General features: G+C 38.2%; 1 protein-coding gene across 2 annotated transcripts in view; it reads right to left on the reverse strand.

The window, feature by feature from the left end:
* Sbf2 (SET binding factor 2) overlaps positions 1–17,483 on the reverse strand; it is a 319,337-nt gene that overhangs the window by 193,884 nt on the left and 107,970 nt on the right. For both annotated transcript variants that reach the window (XM_051149227.1, XM_051149226.1), the window contains one exon: positions 2,785–2,922. In XM_051149227.1, the coding sequence (XP_051005184.1) occupies positions 2,785–2,922 (138 nt within the window). The remainder of the gene's footprint in view (positions 1–2,784; positions 2,923–17,483) is intronic.

Here is a 17,483-nt window from a genome sequence, read left to right on the forward strand (position 1 = left end):
CACAAAGTAAGAAACATTCTATTAAAAATGGAAAGATTATTATTTAACAGTTTCAATACTATAAGATAAAGACAGAAAAAATTCAAGATGGAGAAAAGAGAAATGAAAATTAAACACAATAAATGTGCTTATGTGCTGGGTTGGGCCTGGTCTGAAAGAAAATACTGTAATGGGCAGTGAAGACTATTATTAAGATGACTGCGGTGATGTTCAGCTGAAAGTACAGTAGGAAAGCCACTTCATCCCAGTGATTCAGGTCCAGCCTAGAGAACCAAGAAATTCAGAGAAAAAGTATACAAACATGGAATTTCTGTCAAATGATCAAGAGAGAAAGAGAGAGAGAGATCAATCTCAGGTAATAAACTAATGAGCCAAAAATTTAACACTAGATAAATATGGTAAAAGATACTGGAATGTTTGGGTAACATCAGCAATTTACCATTATGTGTAAACAATATCCAAATAAAATGTGAGACTGATGTACTCAAGAACTCCTAGATATCTTTCTAAAATACCTCCAATGATGTCTTAATATTCTGCCTTTCTGTCAGCTTATCTGAAGGCTGAGTGCACGTGAAAGGAGAGGAGGGAGAAGTCAAATTATCATTGAGTTTTCATTGACAACTCAAGAGAGTTATTAAGAATATGGAGATGGGGGAGGTCGTGCTGGAGAAATGGCTCAGTGGTTAAGAGCACTGTCTGCTCTTCCAGAGGTCCTGAGTTCAATTCCCAGCAAGCACATGGTGGTTCATAAATATTCATATCCTCTAATGCTCTCTTCTGGCATCCAAGTTTAGAGTACTCATATACATAAAATAAATAAATAAAATCTTTAAAAAAAAGAATATGAGACAAAGAATACTATATTCTCAAGATTAGCTTAATATCTAGACACCATTGTAATAGAAGTTTTGGCTTCCTTAAAACAACACTTGTTTTAATCTCAAGTGTGGAATATAGAGTTGTTTTTAGTTTGTCAACAGCTGATAATTGTCTCATGTGGCTCACAGAAGGGGGTGGTCTTTGCCAGCTGCAGTCAGTGGAATTCTGAGGACTTGGAAGGAGCATAAATACCATAGCCTAGAGAGAGAAGAAATGTTTCCAGAGACCCTTAGAGAAGGATACCCTGATGACTGAGATTGGTGCTGCCCTAAAGAACCTGACCACCCTACACAGCCTGAAGTAGCTAAGAGAACTATGGCCCCTCTCCCACTAAACTTCTTTCTCTCCTACCTAGTGTTGGGGGCCTGGGAGGGAGGTAGAAGCAGAAGAAACCAAAATAAAATCAAGTTTAAAAGTAACGTCAATACACCATCATTAAAATGAAAGGTCAACTAAGAAAACAGAGTGGCTCCTGTATTACAGAACACTTTGGCAAGTTTCTGACTGAAACAATCAAAACAGGAATGTGATCGGTCTTTTACCAGCAACTTCCATTGCTATAAAAGGCACTACCTGGGACAAGAAGAACTACAGCACAGACTTATAAAATTATGATACCTCACTGGCAATTGACAATATAACTTCCAAATTTAAACAGATGTGATATTCTGAGAAGTCATTAAATATTTCACATTAAAGATTTCTTTGGTTCCACTATCTAAAGCCTTGAAATGTTGGTATGACATCCCACAAAGATCTGACAAAGAGAAAATATTCTGAAATGTAGATAATGTATATTTGTTTTTGGGAATGTAGATAATAAGTATTTTATTCTACATGAACTTTTGACCTTTCACTATAAAAGAATAACAGTAAGTTTGTTTCATGATATGTAAATTGTCCCATTGTATTGAAAAACCAGATCTTGTAGCCAGAAAATTTAGATTTTCAACTTTAAAATATATCAAGACTTCAAATATTGATTTGACAGGCCATTTCCGAAAGCATCCTTTCTCCCACTGGTGACACTTTTCTATATGTAGCCAAAGGTATAGTAATGAACATAAACTGGCTCAACAGCAAAACCAAGCTCTGTATAGTTTGTGCTTCATCAAATAAGAACCAAGGCAAACCAACAAGGACCACCAAGGAAAGCCCTACATTGTATGGCTCCCTTTCACAGGAGTAGGTTCTACAAGCAATCTAACATCTATCATGGAAGAAACATTTGAATCATCAAAGTACAAGTTCCTAGTGTGTGTCAGGAGGCATCCAGGGGAGACAGAACCAGGGCAACTAAAGTGAAGGTTCTATTGACTGATACCAAGCGCCCCCAAAGTGCCAGTGGCTTAAGACACGGTAGAAACGTCACTTCTGTGGACTATCCCCGCACTCAGAATGTGTCCCCTGCTGATGCTTCATCCCTGAAATTCCATACATTGCCAAACACTTTCTCATTGATAGAGGAATTAATCTAAATGCCTGAAACTTTGAACTTCATCACTACTCTAAACGAGGAGGGCTTGCAAATTCCTGCAGTACGAGAGTACGGGCTTCAGAGGTAACAACGATGTGAAATACTGTGATAATTGTTGTATCCCATGAAACATCCCCTGGGAGAAGGACGTGTAGGGGAACAGTAACAGATTTACCACTTAAAGAAACTAATTTTAATAAGCCAATACATAGACACACTAATTCAACTATGATTACTATTTTAAGTGAGGACAATTAACCTGCCAACTTCTGTTTCATTGCTCCTTCTCCCACATTAAACATACTCAATCCTCAAACTTTCTAAAGAAGCCCATGAAATTTTCAATTTTAACAAAAACAAATATGGAACTTAAACTATTCTGCGATACTATCTGACTCCATCCATGGATAAGGAAGTTTCTGTACCTGAAGATTGATCTCTGCCTCGTAGAAGGTTAGGCATGAGCAATAATGTCGGTCTGAGTCGATATCCGTTAAGACCACTACAAAGAACGTTGGCTGTTTCCGCTCTCTAGAAAGGTGCCATCCACCAGGCTGACAAAACTAAAAGGATAAGAAAAAAAGTCACATTTTTAAAATAAGAATTTTCTATTTGTTAATATATGAAAATATTAAATATAACATTGCCATTAAAACTATATATATATACTTGAGGGGCTACAGAAATGGTTCACAGGATAACGAGCTTACTTTATACTTATGAAGATCAGAGCTCTGATCCTAGCACTCATGTTAAAAAAAAAAAAAAAAAGCCAAGACATCTCAAGAGCAGGAAGCAGTGACAGAGGGAAGGCCCTAGAACCTCACTAGTCAGGCAGTCTAGCCAACTGATAAGGTAGAAATCAGCAAATGTACATGACAAAGATCTCTGGCTTCCATACATGCATGTGTGGACACACATGTGCACATACATGTGGGTATATACACATACATCGCACACAGATTTATCTTTGATATGGTATGCTATAAGAGCTAACATAAAAAACAAGTTCATCCATAGCTATGAAAAATTCACCAAAGTTTTCCATAGATATCATTCTGCGATGCCAATCCACCTTTGACATGTGTCGGAGTGTAGCATCAAGATGAAAGACTCTTCCTCCAAATATTAGAATAAGTCATGGTACAAGCTGGAGAGGAAGTGATTGGGAGGAGGAAGGCACCCAGCAGGAAGAGGGAGTAGAAAGGAAAGAGAAAGGGCAGTAGGGAATGAATAAGGATAAAGTGAAATGATGGGTATGTATACAATGTCACTTCTTTGTGTACTAACCAAAAATAATTTCTAATGTAAAATGAGGGTATGCAGAGATGGCTCAGGGGTCGAGTGCCTGCTGTTTCACAAGACCACCAAAGTTGAGACCTCAGGACCCTGTAGTAAGCCAAGTATGCCTGTGCCTGTAACCCCAGAGCTTCGAGAAGTGGAGGTAAGAGGGATTTCTACGGTGTACTAACAAAAAACAAAAACAAAAACACAGGCTCCAGATTCAGGGAGAGACCTGACTACTACAGAGGACGACAGAGATGTATCCCACAACCTCCTCTAGCCTTTGTATCCACCCCACATACATGTTTGTACATACAAGCGTGCACATATCCATACTTGCATTCACCACACTCACTCACATTAAAAACGATAAATGGATTCATTAAAATTGTTGTAAACTTTTATATGTGAGCAAACCGTAAGAATAATACTCTTTGTAGCCCTTACAATTGATGAGCACATAGAGCACTGAGCCAAAGAAATCTCAAGAACTGCAGTTTTATGGTAAATGGGGTTAGCATGCAACTAACGCTGGCTTATACTCTAGGGCAGGAGAAACATACAGCGGCAACATAACTAAGAAGTTTAATCAGATTATAACAAGCCCAGAAATGTCTTTCAAAATTTTACTATCTATCAATGATTTTTGTCTAAATTTGGTACATTATTTTTATCAGGCTTTAAAAAATTCTTTGATGATTTCCTAGATATATGTGCTGAACTTTAGTTGTCTACACACACACACACACACACACACACACATTACCCTTTCTCGCTCCTTTCTGTCCTACTGAAACCCTTCTTCCCAACAAGCCTTATTTTCTAAACTGACTCAGAATCAGATCCATGGTAACTGGTATTTGTTGAAAATAATCAAGTTGTACAGTCACCATTACCTGGTTAACTGTTGCCATTTATTTGACAAAACACTCCTCTAACACAAAGCAAGTCAGTTCTGTGGATGAACAGCAGATGTGGTTGTTCTTACAGGGTGCTGTTCATGCTCACAGGGGATTGGCGGGTTTGGAAAAGCTGCATACCCAGGAAAATAAGCATTATTTTTACCAAATATCACATGAAACTAAGGTTTCAAAAAGGAAAAACTGTCTTTTAGTTCTAATTCTATCACTTATCAAACTGAAGTTACCTGTCAGAGTAGAGTTCATAAATGACAAGTAGCCCTCTTAGAGCAGACAGACCTAGAGACGGCACTTTGATACTTTTCACTACCTGCTAGAAAAAGCAACTGTGACCAGTTTTCTCATTTTTTTTTTTTTAAATTTTGTACATACAGAGACTATAAGAATTTAACAGAATGAAAATGTTCATGGTTTATATGAACTACACTGAATAACCTTTCAAAGATCGCATACTATAGGACGCTCTTTGGAAAATGGTCATATTTAGCATCTCTGGATGATTTCAAACATGTCTGTAGATCCATACTTTACTCTAAAAGGGTGTGTGCCATCCGTAAATTTTTTAAAAATTAAATGTGTCTCTTTAAAAAGTCTACAAGAAAAAAATTTTTTGTGACAGAAAAAAGTAAACACAAAACATTCAAGAGGAGAAGAGGGTGAAGGAAACTAATTAGTTACTCAAACAGCCCCATTTCCCTAGCTTACACCACAAGACAAATTGTGAGATTAAAAGTCACTAATCTTAAAATTTGGGGAAATTCCAAAGATAATTTTCAATTAGTTAAACACTTCTTCATAACTCTATTTAATATAACCAGAACCAGGAAAACAATGGCACTTTATGGCTGCCCTGGCCAGATAGTCTTTACTAAACTTTTCATGACAATGTTGCCAATCGTTACCAATAAACTGGTTACATGTGAGATTCTTTATTTCAAATACAAAACTATAGCTACACAAGTAAATTATTTTAAATTGTGCATTAGAAAGTAAACTTTATACAACTGAGTATATAAAAATTGATGTCTCAAAGATTAAAACAAACAGCTTATCATAGAGAAGCAGTAACAGGACTTGGGAATCAAGATATGACCCCAAGTATCTTATGACAAGCATTTCGCTTATGATCTGGATTCAAATGGCGTACTACTAAACGGCGCAGACGTTTCAGCTCTTCACAAAGCTGATGAACCACATAAACAAGAGAGTAGACTTTACAGTTCTGAAGCCCAGGCTGTAGTCACATTTCTGACAGGAATGTGAGGGAATATTTAGACAGCTGGGAACAGGATAGTCACTAAAAGACAATGAACAGAATGATAAGCATTAAACAAACAGAAGAAATGCAGGGTTTGTGCTCCCTAGCGTCTGTACTGGTAAACAGGAGAAGCAGTTGCTATCACAGGTGCAAACTTAAAATGCTGAGAACTGAGTGTCAACACTGATAGACTTATATTTTGCCTGCCTTCAAAGAACTGAGAAAGCACATGTATTTGCAATGATATTATCAATGCACACACACAGAAACTGATGAACAATCCTGATTTTTCACACACACACATACATGGGCGGATGCAGCAAAACACGTCTCTTAACTTCTCCCTCTGTCTTTACCTCATCATTTTATACAAATCAAGTCCCTGAAATGATCTGGGAACACTCAAGCAGAGGGTTCCTTGTTAATCTAAAGTTTTCTTTAAGACTTTGACATAGCTTGGCAGCTGGTACTCAAGAGTCCAAGTCAGACAAGTATTCAGCGCTCAGTGCTGCAGGACTCTGCACAGCAGTGCATCACAACCACTAACTTTGCTTCATTAGCAAACACCAGAAGTAGATCATGTTCAGTAAAAGAGTACAACTATCCACAAATTAAAGCACAAATATAAAGCCCGGGCATGGCGACGAGCAGAACGTGTTATAGGGAGCCCCAGAGGGGCGGGGTGGTCACTTAGGTGCCATAAACACGCATGTATGTAAATTAAAGCTAATCTTTTTGACAGCTTTAATTTCATTTAAAATTTGTAAGCTATTTACTTAACAACATATGATAATTTAATGGTGTTAAATAATGTATTAAAGAGCTATTAAAAATAAGGAATTAAAAAATGGAGACTTCTTATCTGTAAAAGCACCATAGCTCCCAAGTCTTAGTTTACAGTGAAAACTCAGGCTCTGGGATGCTAATGCCATATGGCCAGCTGTGACAAGAGTTAGCGCTAGAGGTCAGCTCTATGGTCCATAGGAACTGCATCCTTTCACTGGTGAGTTATTATAAATCCTTTGGCACTATTACTTTATGATCATATAAATTCACAGCAGGAAAAACGAAAATGAGAGTGAAGTAAGCACTGTGGCTACTTGTCTTTGGCAGAGTACATGAATGTGCATTTTCTTTCTTTGTTTTTAGATAAAAAGAGACCTATCTGTCATAAACGCAGCTTTCAATCTCCTTTTCCCTAACTTTCATTAACATGCAGTCTCAGTATTAAGCAGTTAAAGCCTTGTTATAAAGCTCATGTGACATCCAATTTGCAGCCTCTACGGAGATTACAGGCATGCACCACTGAGCTCAGCAACATACTTCTTTTTTATAACCATAATGCCATTACAGGTATAAATATACTTGGGCTAAAACACAGCCCACTCCCTATTTTGATGTTTAGAAGGCTTACCTTTTTTTCCCCCAAAACTAATGCTGAAATACATACAGTATTACAAAAATTTATGGATATTTCTCAATATTCTCTCATCGAATTATGTAGAGCATCATAAATAAGCACAGAAGGGGATCACCCTTGAGTTCCTTTCTCAAGGTTGAGCAACATCCTGAATGTTTGTGTTTTGTGGCACATTTCTAAGAAAAATCATACACGTGGTTTTGAAAAAAGAACTATTATTATAGGGTAAAAAGATGGCTCGGTGGTTAAGAGCTTTGCTGCTCTTTCAGAAGACCCCGGTTTGGTTTCTAACATGCATGTGGTTGTTCACAAAAATCATAATCAGACACCCTCTTCTGGATCTGGTACTGCACACAAGTGGTGTACATACATACTTGCAGGCACAAAACACACACATAAAATAGGTTTAGAAATCTTTTTTAAAAATTAAATAATTTTATTGTGAGCTACAGACCAAAGAAGAACTGATCTACTAAGTAAAATAACAACAACAACAACAAACCATTTTTTGTTTGTTTTTTGAGACAGGGTTTCTTTGGGTCGCCCTGGTTGTACTAGAACTCATTCTGTAGACCAGGCTGGCCTAGAACTCAGAGATCTGCCTCTGCCTCCCAAGTGCTGGGATTAAAGGTGTGCACTACCAATGTCTAGCTTTTAAAAAAAAGAAAAAAACCTTTAAAGTGGCTAAACTCTATTCAAGGAAGGCAGGCCAGAAGAGGGTTAGCCATGTGTTCTATTCTTTGTATACATATTGTCCAAATTCAGAGGAAATACAAAAAAAAAAAAAAAAGTTCAAAGAGTATCCAACTTAGGAGTTTGAGAAACTCCAATATTTTATTATAAAATAATAGGTGTTGCATACACGGTCAATTTTAGTGAGGATCTTTTGATGAATAGTATTTTATAGGGACTACCCAAAACAATTCAAAATTAACAGTACTCTGAATCTCCTGGTTTTTTCCTGAAATTTATATTTTTCTCACTTAAATAGAAGAAATAAGGTGAGTCCCATTCTAACACTTTTTCGTTTGTGGTAAACTATAAACCCTGGAATTTTACTAATTTCCTGGATAACAAACAGAAAATATGCTATCACTTGGGGCTTTTCCAGTCATAATTCCATTACCATGTTCTCAAACAAACAAAATTGGTCTAGTATTGTCAATTGACTCTTTCACAAAGAGCATACAGAATATGGTCTAAGAACTACAAATGTAGCAGCTTAGTGGCAGAACATTTTCCCAGTGTGCGTAAAGTAGGTCTGAGCGACTGTGATCACAACATAACATGCAGTTATTAACAAGTCTTTATTCAGTTGTTGCTTACAAGAGGGCCTCATGCAACATGGGTTCAATAAAACCCTTACCTTAAAAAAAAGTTGGGCCAGGTGAGGTGGCACACACCTTTAATCCCTGCACTAAGGAGGCAGAGGCAGGTGGATCCCTGTTGAGTTTGAGGCCAGCCTGGTCTACAAAGAGAGTCTAGGATACCCATGGCTACACAGAGAAACCCCGTCTCGAAAAACAAAACAAACAAAAAGAGAAAGAAAAAGAAAGTTGGCTTAATATACATGTGTTTCCTATGTTTCTCATTAAGAGGAATGAAAATTATTTGAAATATTTTAATTTTTAAGTGAAAGTATTAAATTTCGTAGAAATGAAAACTAAAGAAGAGCGCTTTCTTTAACAAATGATGTATAAAAAATATCAAAGGAAGAAAACCTATAGATTAAGAAATATTTAAAGGGTGCAGGAGGCAGAGGTAGGCAGATCTCTGAATTCCAGGCCAGCATGGTCTATAGAGTGAGTTCTATTATACAGAAAAGCTTTGTCTTGAAGGGAAAAAAAAAAAAAAAAAAAAAAAAGGAACTGAAGAAATATTTAATACTTATGTTCCAAATGCACATACATAAATGTGTGAAGATTTAGTGTTTGGAATTATTAGTGAACTCTTGTCTGTTAGGTATGATAATGACATTGTGATTGTTTTTAAGTACTTTGTATTTCCAAAACACGTACTGATGCTGGGTTGTGGTAGTGTACACACGCAATCTAAGCACTCAGGAGATACAGACAGAGGGATTATGAGCTCCAAGACCAGGTCAGTTTATACTACATACGATATCATGCCTCCCCTAGCCCCACCAAAAGTCACACAGACAGCATGTAGTAATGCATTCAGAAATACTTACAGTTAAGATGATATTAATTGAATTATTTAGAATGGTTTTGAGATAAGAAAATGACAAAGTCAAGATCAGCCTTGGCTACAGAGAAAATTTTGAACAAAAAATATCTCCATCTCAAGATTAGCCTTGTCTACAGAGAAAGTTTTGAACACAAAGTATCTCTCATTTCACCATCATAATCAGACTGCCTCGTGCTGACACAGTAAACATGCTATAGCACTGGCCAGTCACAGCGGTCTTCAAGTTTACAGGTAATCATAGCATTTTCACTGTTACTGATACTACATAAAGGAACAGGAAGAGGTTATTAAAATTGAACCTATCATACCTGGAGCCTGAATCACAATCACTTGTATAGCAGAGGAAACAGATAGACAGTTTTTCAAAGGATGATTCAAGGGTGTGTGTGTGTGTGTGTGTGTGTGTGTGTGTGTGTGTAGCCTTGACTGTTCTGGACTTTGTAGATAAAGAATTCACTCAGATACATTATGCATAAACCTCAAAAAACACCTGCATCAAAACTATCTTTCTAGATACCAAAGACTAAATAAAGTAAGTTTCCAAGTATAATTCAAGCGACATGAGATTTCAGAACAAAAATGAACTAAATTTTGCTGTAAATGCTGAATGAATGGAACACTGCACAACAGATGTTACTTCAAAGAACAGGGCACTGTAGAACCTGTGATGTGGAAACGAATCAAAACATACAGCTAAAGAGAACTAATGAAATATGTTTCAAGCAACTCAGATTTGTTAGTTTTAGTTCTCATGAGCTTCACAACAATGTTTGGTATGAAATGTTAACACTGTTTTTGATAAGACCTGTCTAAACAAGATGAGTTTTATTTACCAAAACAGAAACAATGTTTTAGCTTGACTTGGACAGTTGGACAGCTTTAGAACCTATCATCTGCCAGTCACCAGAATGGTTACTGCTTGTTTACTAAATGCAGCCCTTCTCAAAAAGGCATTTACAGAATACTTGCTGACTGCTAAATATTATTGTTAGAAGCAACAACCAGAGATGGCTATCTAGCTAGGCTGTTTGTCTTCATCCCTTGAAAAAAAAATAGAACAAACAGAACAAAATGTTCTACTCCAAAAGCTCAGTCTGAATGTATCTGGATGATAGCAAATGGGTGTTTCCTTGGAACGTCAGAGGTAACAGCATTTGAAAAGGAGCCTGGAAGAAGACACTTTCCAATGTCACATTATTAAAATTCAAGCACATAAGGAAGAAACTTTCATTGAAACAGCGATACCAAAATCAGTTGTTCTCAGGTAAGAAGCTGACTGCCAATATATCTGTCTCACGCCGGACATCAAAACCCAGAGGAATCAAGATTTAATATATAACCAATGGAAACGAAAATAAGAAGTAGGCAGTCTCCAATTCCATTCACTCACTTAAAACAGCAAACTTTATATTGTGCATATTTCATTGTACATATCCATAGTGAAAGAAGAGCCAGTGGAACCGCTTACTAACAGGGGAATGTACAATAATATTAAAAAGTGGGGGGAAAGTCCTATCAGAACTGAAGTTAGGGACAATGGCACACAACTGTAATCCCAGCGCTCAAAGAAAAGGAGGCAGGAGGCTGGTCAAAAAGGCTCAAGCCCAGCCTGGTCTATGCAGTGAGGCTGTAGGCTAACCACAGCGATATAGTAAGACCTATTTCAAAAAGGGAAAGGAGAAAAGAAAAAGAAAAACCACCTGAAGCCATTAAGATTTATATAATAAAACAATGAAGAGAAAATGTGGTCCTACATCAATCCTAGGAAACAGGCAGATATACTAAATCAAATGCAGCTTTTCTCCTCTTGAATTCGCTAGAACCAATGAACAATGAACATTGACTATAATTCTGGCACATCAAAAAAAAAAAAAAAAAAAGTTTGTACTTCAAAAAATTAACGCAAAACCACCAGCACACCTTTAGTGATATAACCACTAAATATCACTGGCTTCCTTATTATACTCATTTTAATCTTTACTCTCTGGGAAGATAATCTGATTTGGAACTAGACTGAAAAGTATTAAAACATAAATACAATACAAAACAGCATGTACTATGTGTAAATTAGTGACCAAAACAGAAGATTTTAAGAGCGAAGAGAAAGAATAAACTTCCTGAAAAATACAACACAAACTTGTGTACACACTTGCCCATAGGTTTCAAGAAGTTTGCTCCTCTGCTTGGTTATTATTTCCTTCCCCATAGAATTTTTCCCAACTATTTTGGTCTCCCTATTGCTATAAGCCGTAATATGAATTCAATTTTCTATAAATAGGCGTGTCACTCCAGCATCTGTGAACTCACCAAGGGTCTCTATATTGATAAGCATCAATACAGTTAAAGACCCAGGGAACTGGGATAAGCACCAGAAATAGTGCTCAGTGGGCATAAGGATAAAAATAATGAATTACTATTTAATGTTCACAATACAGGTAACTTGGTTGAAGGCAGATGAGAGACTATCCTTTTCCTCTCTTAAAGAGCTATTAGCACTTATATAAATTACAATGTTTAAATTATGTTTCAAAACAAAAATTTCTGAACACATAATGCTGATGAAATGTTTTAAAAATTATATCTTTCTAAAGGTAAAAATTAAATTGCTTTGTTCACACACAAAACAAACAAACAAAAACCCGTTAGCAGCCCAGTGGACGTGACAGGGGTGACCATCACCATATCTTCTATTTCACAGCAGGTGCACCCACTGCGTACATGGCTTCTCATGGAAGGCGCGCCAAAGAAGCATGAAATTATCAAAACCAACACAACTGTCTGTTATAATAAAATTCAGTTCTTAGGAAATTTCCAGGAATTGCAGCTTTTTTCTTTCATCGTTTCTCTTACTTGAAACTAGTCCAAATGGTAAAAGCACAATTTTGGATAGTAAAGTTTAACTTGGTTTATTTATGCAGTGAACTTGAATTACTGTAAGCAAATTTTAAGAAATGTAAAATCATGTATTGCAAGATTATCAAAAGCAATTAATCTCACCTATAAAGAAAAACCAATTTTATTTATTTATGTATTTTACGTATATAGGTATGCTGTCTGCATATACACCTGCACACCAGAAGATGGTATCAGACAGTTACGAACAGCCATGCCGGTGCCGGGAACTGAACTCGGGACCTCTGGAAGAACAGTGAGTGCTCTTAACCACTGAGCCAGCTCTCCAGCACTGGAAAACTGATTTTGACTATGAAAAAATAAAAATTAAGGAAAATAAGTTTTCTAATCACATTCAAAGCAGAGCAGTAGTTTTAAGAAGCAAGTTAAAATATTATCCTGCCTCTCTTCATTCCCTGCCCCATTCCCAAGAGACTAAGCAGATCCTGGTGGAACAGCCTGCCTTCCTCCCTCCTGGGAACTCCCTCCTCCTAGACATCTCTGTTCCGAACTTCAGCGCCCAATAACTAGAAACACTTTTACCTCTACACATATCAGGATCCCAGCAGAATTTCCTACTAGGCAACATGCAGCCACCACACTCTCCTAGGAACCAGAGAGCGTAGCAGAAACAAAGAACAAAACGCCCACCTAGCAAGGGCAAGACCAGCTATCAGCCCCTAGAATCACAACCTTCCCAGTGCCAGATTCCTAGATGCCTGAGTAAAATGCAATCAGTAACAGCCAGAATAAAAATGTCTCCACTAGAGCTCAGCAACCTACCATAGTAGGCTCTGGGCATTGCATCATAGCTGAAACACAAGAAAAAGTCCTTAAGAACAGCCTTTACAAATATAATATAGGTCATTAAAGAAAAAAATGAATAAATCCCTTAAAGAAATTTATGAAAACATAAACAGTGAAAGGAAAATTAATAAAACCATTCGGGTACTAAAAGTGTAAATAGAATTTTAAAAATCAGGGAACTATGGAAATATTTAGGAACTCAAACAGGAACTTCAGTGGCAAGTCTCACCACAGTATAAGAGAGAAAACAGAGAATTTCCGGCATTGAATATACCATAAAAGAAATGGATACTTCAATCAAAGAAACTGCTAAGTCTAAAAAATCCTGGCACAGCTGGGTGTCGGGGCACACGCCTCTAACATCAGCACTCAGGAGGCAGAAACAGGTGGCTCTCTATGAGTTTAAGGCCAGCTTTGTCTACAAAGCTGGTTCTAGGACAGCCAAGGGTACACACAGAAACCTTGTCTCGAAAAGCAAAAAGCAAAAACTCTACTCTCATCTGCCCTCCCCAAAATCCTAGTACAAAACATCCAGGAAATCCAGGACACCATGAAAAAAATCTAAGAATAGTCAAAATAAAGGAAGAAGAAATCTAGGTCCAAGAAAACATTTTCAACAAAAATATGGAAGAAAATTTCCCTAACCCAAAGAAGGAGATCCCTACCAAAGTAACAAGAAGCATACAGAACACTAAAAAGCCTGGACCAGAAAAGAAATTCCGCTCAGCACATGAGACACTTAATGTACAGAACAAAGAAAGATTATTACAAGCTGCAAGGGAAAAAGACCAAGTAATATATAAAGGCAAATCTATCTGGAAAAACACCCGACTTCTCAATGGAGACTCAAAAAGCAAGAACGGCCTAGACAGATGTTCTACAGACTCTGAAACCACATATGCCAGCCCAGACTACTATACTCATCAAAACTTTGATTCACAATAGATGCAGGAAATAAGACATCCCATGATAAAATCTAATTTAAGAAATATCTATCTATAAATCCAGCCCTACAAAGAGAGCTAGGAAAAAGACTTCCAACCTAAAGAGGTTAGCTACATTCAAGAAAATACAAGGGAATAAATTATTTGCGACCAGCAATTCAAAAAAGAAGAAGCACAAAAGCACACTCACACAGACACACAAACACAGACACACAAACACAGACACACAAGCACAGATGCACATGCCCCACACTACACTGCCACTGCCACCACCAACAGCTCTGCTCATTACTCTCAACATCAATGGTTTCAATTCCTCAATAAAAAGACATGGACTAACAGAATAAAAGTGAAAATAGGATCCATCTTGCTGTTGCATCTAAGAAACACACATCAACATCAAGGATAGATATCACTTCAGGGTAAATGGTTGTAAAATGATATTCCAAATGGGCCTAAAAGCAAACTGGTACAGTCATTTTAATATCTGACAAAATAGCCTCCTACAAAAATGTTGTTCATGAGTAGCTCAGGCTTCGAGTGGGTCCTTGAATGGTTTGGAGGGGTGCTTTCTCTGACACAGACTCTGTTGCCAGTTTTTTGATCACTTCCCCCTGGTGGGACTGCCTTGCCAGGCCGCAGGGGAAGAGGACATGCTCAGTCCTGATGCGGCCTGATGAGCTGGAGAAGATTAGAAGTGGGGCCCCTCTTTTCTGAGGAGTAGGGGAGGGGAGGAAGAGAGGAAGGGAAAGTGGGATTGGGAGGTGAGGAGGGATGGGGCTATGACCAAGATTTAAAGTAAATAAATACATTAATAATAATAATAATAATAATAATAATAATAATAATAATAAAAGAAATCAAAGAAAAAACTCACCAGGGGTCATTGCAATTAACATCTATGCACCAAACATACGGGCACCCAAATTTGTACAAGAAACACTACTACAGCTTAAATCACTTATTGACCCCCACACACTGACAGTGGGAGACTTCAGGACCACGCTCTTGCCGATACAAAGGTCATGCAGGCAAAACCTACACAGACACGCAGGAACTAACTGATGTTATTAATCTATTCTCAAGAAGCTGGGAATTGATCTACCTCAAGACCTAGCTACACTACTCGTAAGCATACACCCAAAGGATACTTCATGCTATCAACCATGTTTACTGCTGCTCTACTCAAAATAGCCAGACATTGGAAACAACCTCAATGTCCCTCAACAGAAGAATGGATAAAGAAAATGTAGTATATTTATGAAAGTATTACTCAGTCATTTTTAAAAAAATGACATCATGAAATTTGCAGGTAAATGGATGGAACTAGAAAAATAAAATCACCCTGATGACGTATCCCAGTCCCAGAAAGACAAATATGGTATATATTTGCTAATATGTGGTTAAGTCACTTAAAAGCTTTTAAGTCAATAATAACCAAGCAACATTCTACAGAACCACAGAGGTTAGGTACAGAATAAGGGACTAGAGGGAACAGACAGATCTTGTTAGGGAAGGAAAATAGAATAGTTATAGATGGATTCAGGGGGGTTGGAATAGAAGGATCAAGTGGGGTATGGAGGAAAGAGATGAGGAAGGGAATATGGAAAAGACAGCTAAAATTAAGGGCCATTGGAGAGAGGTAGCATGGAAACCTAATATAGTCAATGTTTCCTAAAATATATTCATGTATGAAGGCAATCTAAATGAAATTGCCAAATAACGGGGGAAGACAGAGTCGCAACTGGACAGTTCATCAACAAATGAGGTTTCCAGTACCAGGATTGAGTTACATCATCTAATTGAACTGTTGGCAAGAGAGGTCACAGGGGAATCCCCAAATAAACTAGACTGTTGCTGTGGTGGTTTGAATAGGTTTGGCCTCCATAGACTCATGTGTATGAATGCTTGGTGTATGGGGAGTGACACTATGAGCAGACGTAGCCTTGTTGGGAGTTAAGTGTGGCCTTGTTGGAATAAGTGTTTTATGTGGAGGTTGGCTTGGAGGAGATATGTATGCTCAAGTTCTGCCCGGTGTGGAAAACAGTCCCCCTCTGCTGTCTTCAGATTAAGACATAGAACTCTTGGCTCCTCCAGCACCATGTCTGTCTGGACCCTGCCACGCTTCCCACCATGATGAGAGTGGACTAGACCTCTGAAGCTGTAACCCAGCACTAATGAAATGTTGTCCTTTATAAGAGCTACCCTGGTCATGGTGTCTCTTCACAGCAATGAAACCCTAGCTAACACTCGGCCAGGACGATATGCTGCTCTCCATAAACTGACAGCAAGGCCCCATTGCTGAAGACAACACCTCCACAACTCACTGAACACAAAAAGTCAGGCTAGTACCTCCTTAAGAGTCTTCACTGCTATGTTCTAGTGTCTTTGGTGCAGGAAGGTACTCTGCACATTATCAAAAAAGAAAAATAAGTACCAAACCAATCACAACATTGAATCTACAATGGTGTCCTGTTTGGAAGATATGCTGGCACAACAGCATACTCCCACAGCATACTTGTGGGAGTAACCAACCAGTATTTGACTCCATGAAATGGAACCCACACCAGACACTGCTTGGGGTGACAAAGAATCTCAGACTACATAGTCCAGGGACCTAGTACAAAACCAAATACTACTTCGGGGGACAGGGAGAGAAGGAGGAGGAGGAAGAAGAGGAAGAAGAGGAAAAAAGCAGCAGCAGCAGCAATAAAATAACTCCCAATGATATTCTGCTACATACACAGATCAGTACGTATGTGATCTTGACGGCCTTGCTCAGCCATCATCAGAGAAGCGTCCACCTGCAGCCGGTGGGAGCAAACACAGAGGCCTACAGCCAGGCATGCAGAGGGAGTGTCCTTGGAATACTCTATCAAATCTCACCTTTAGGACTCAGAGAACTCTGAGGATCAGGAGGTAGAAAAAGTGTAAGAACCAGAGACGATGGCTGTCACAAGAAAACAAGGCCTTCTAAATCAACAGGATTGATACACCGAAGACTTCACAGAGACTGGGGCAGAATGCACAGTGCCTGCACCAGTCTGCACCAGGTCCTTTGTGTATATATTATGGCTTCCATTTTAGTATTTCTATGAGATTCCTGAGTGTGGAAATGAGTGGGTCCTAGTTTCTTTTCCTTTTTTTTTTTTTTTTTTTTTTCTTTCTTTTTTGAGACAAGGTTTCTCTGTGTAGCCTTGGCTGCCCTGGACTCACTTTGTAGACCAGGCTGGCCTCGAACTCACTGAGATCCACCTGTCTCTGCCACCCAGAGTGCTAGGATTAAAGGCGTACTGTGTCCTGCTGGGTCTCAGTTTCTAGTGCCTTTTCTTGCTTTGTTTTCCAGTTGGTTGGTTGTTTGGTTCAATTCCGCTGTGCTAGTTTTGTTTTT

Source organism: Acomys russatus, chromosome 7 (genome assembly GCF_903995435.1).
Source record: "Acomys russatus chromosome 7, mAcoRus1.1, whole genome shotgun sequence".
In the NCBI taxonomy this organism is placed as follows: Eukaryota; Metazoa; Chordata; class Mammalia; order Rodentia; family Muridae; genus Acomys; species Acomys russatus.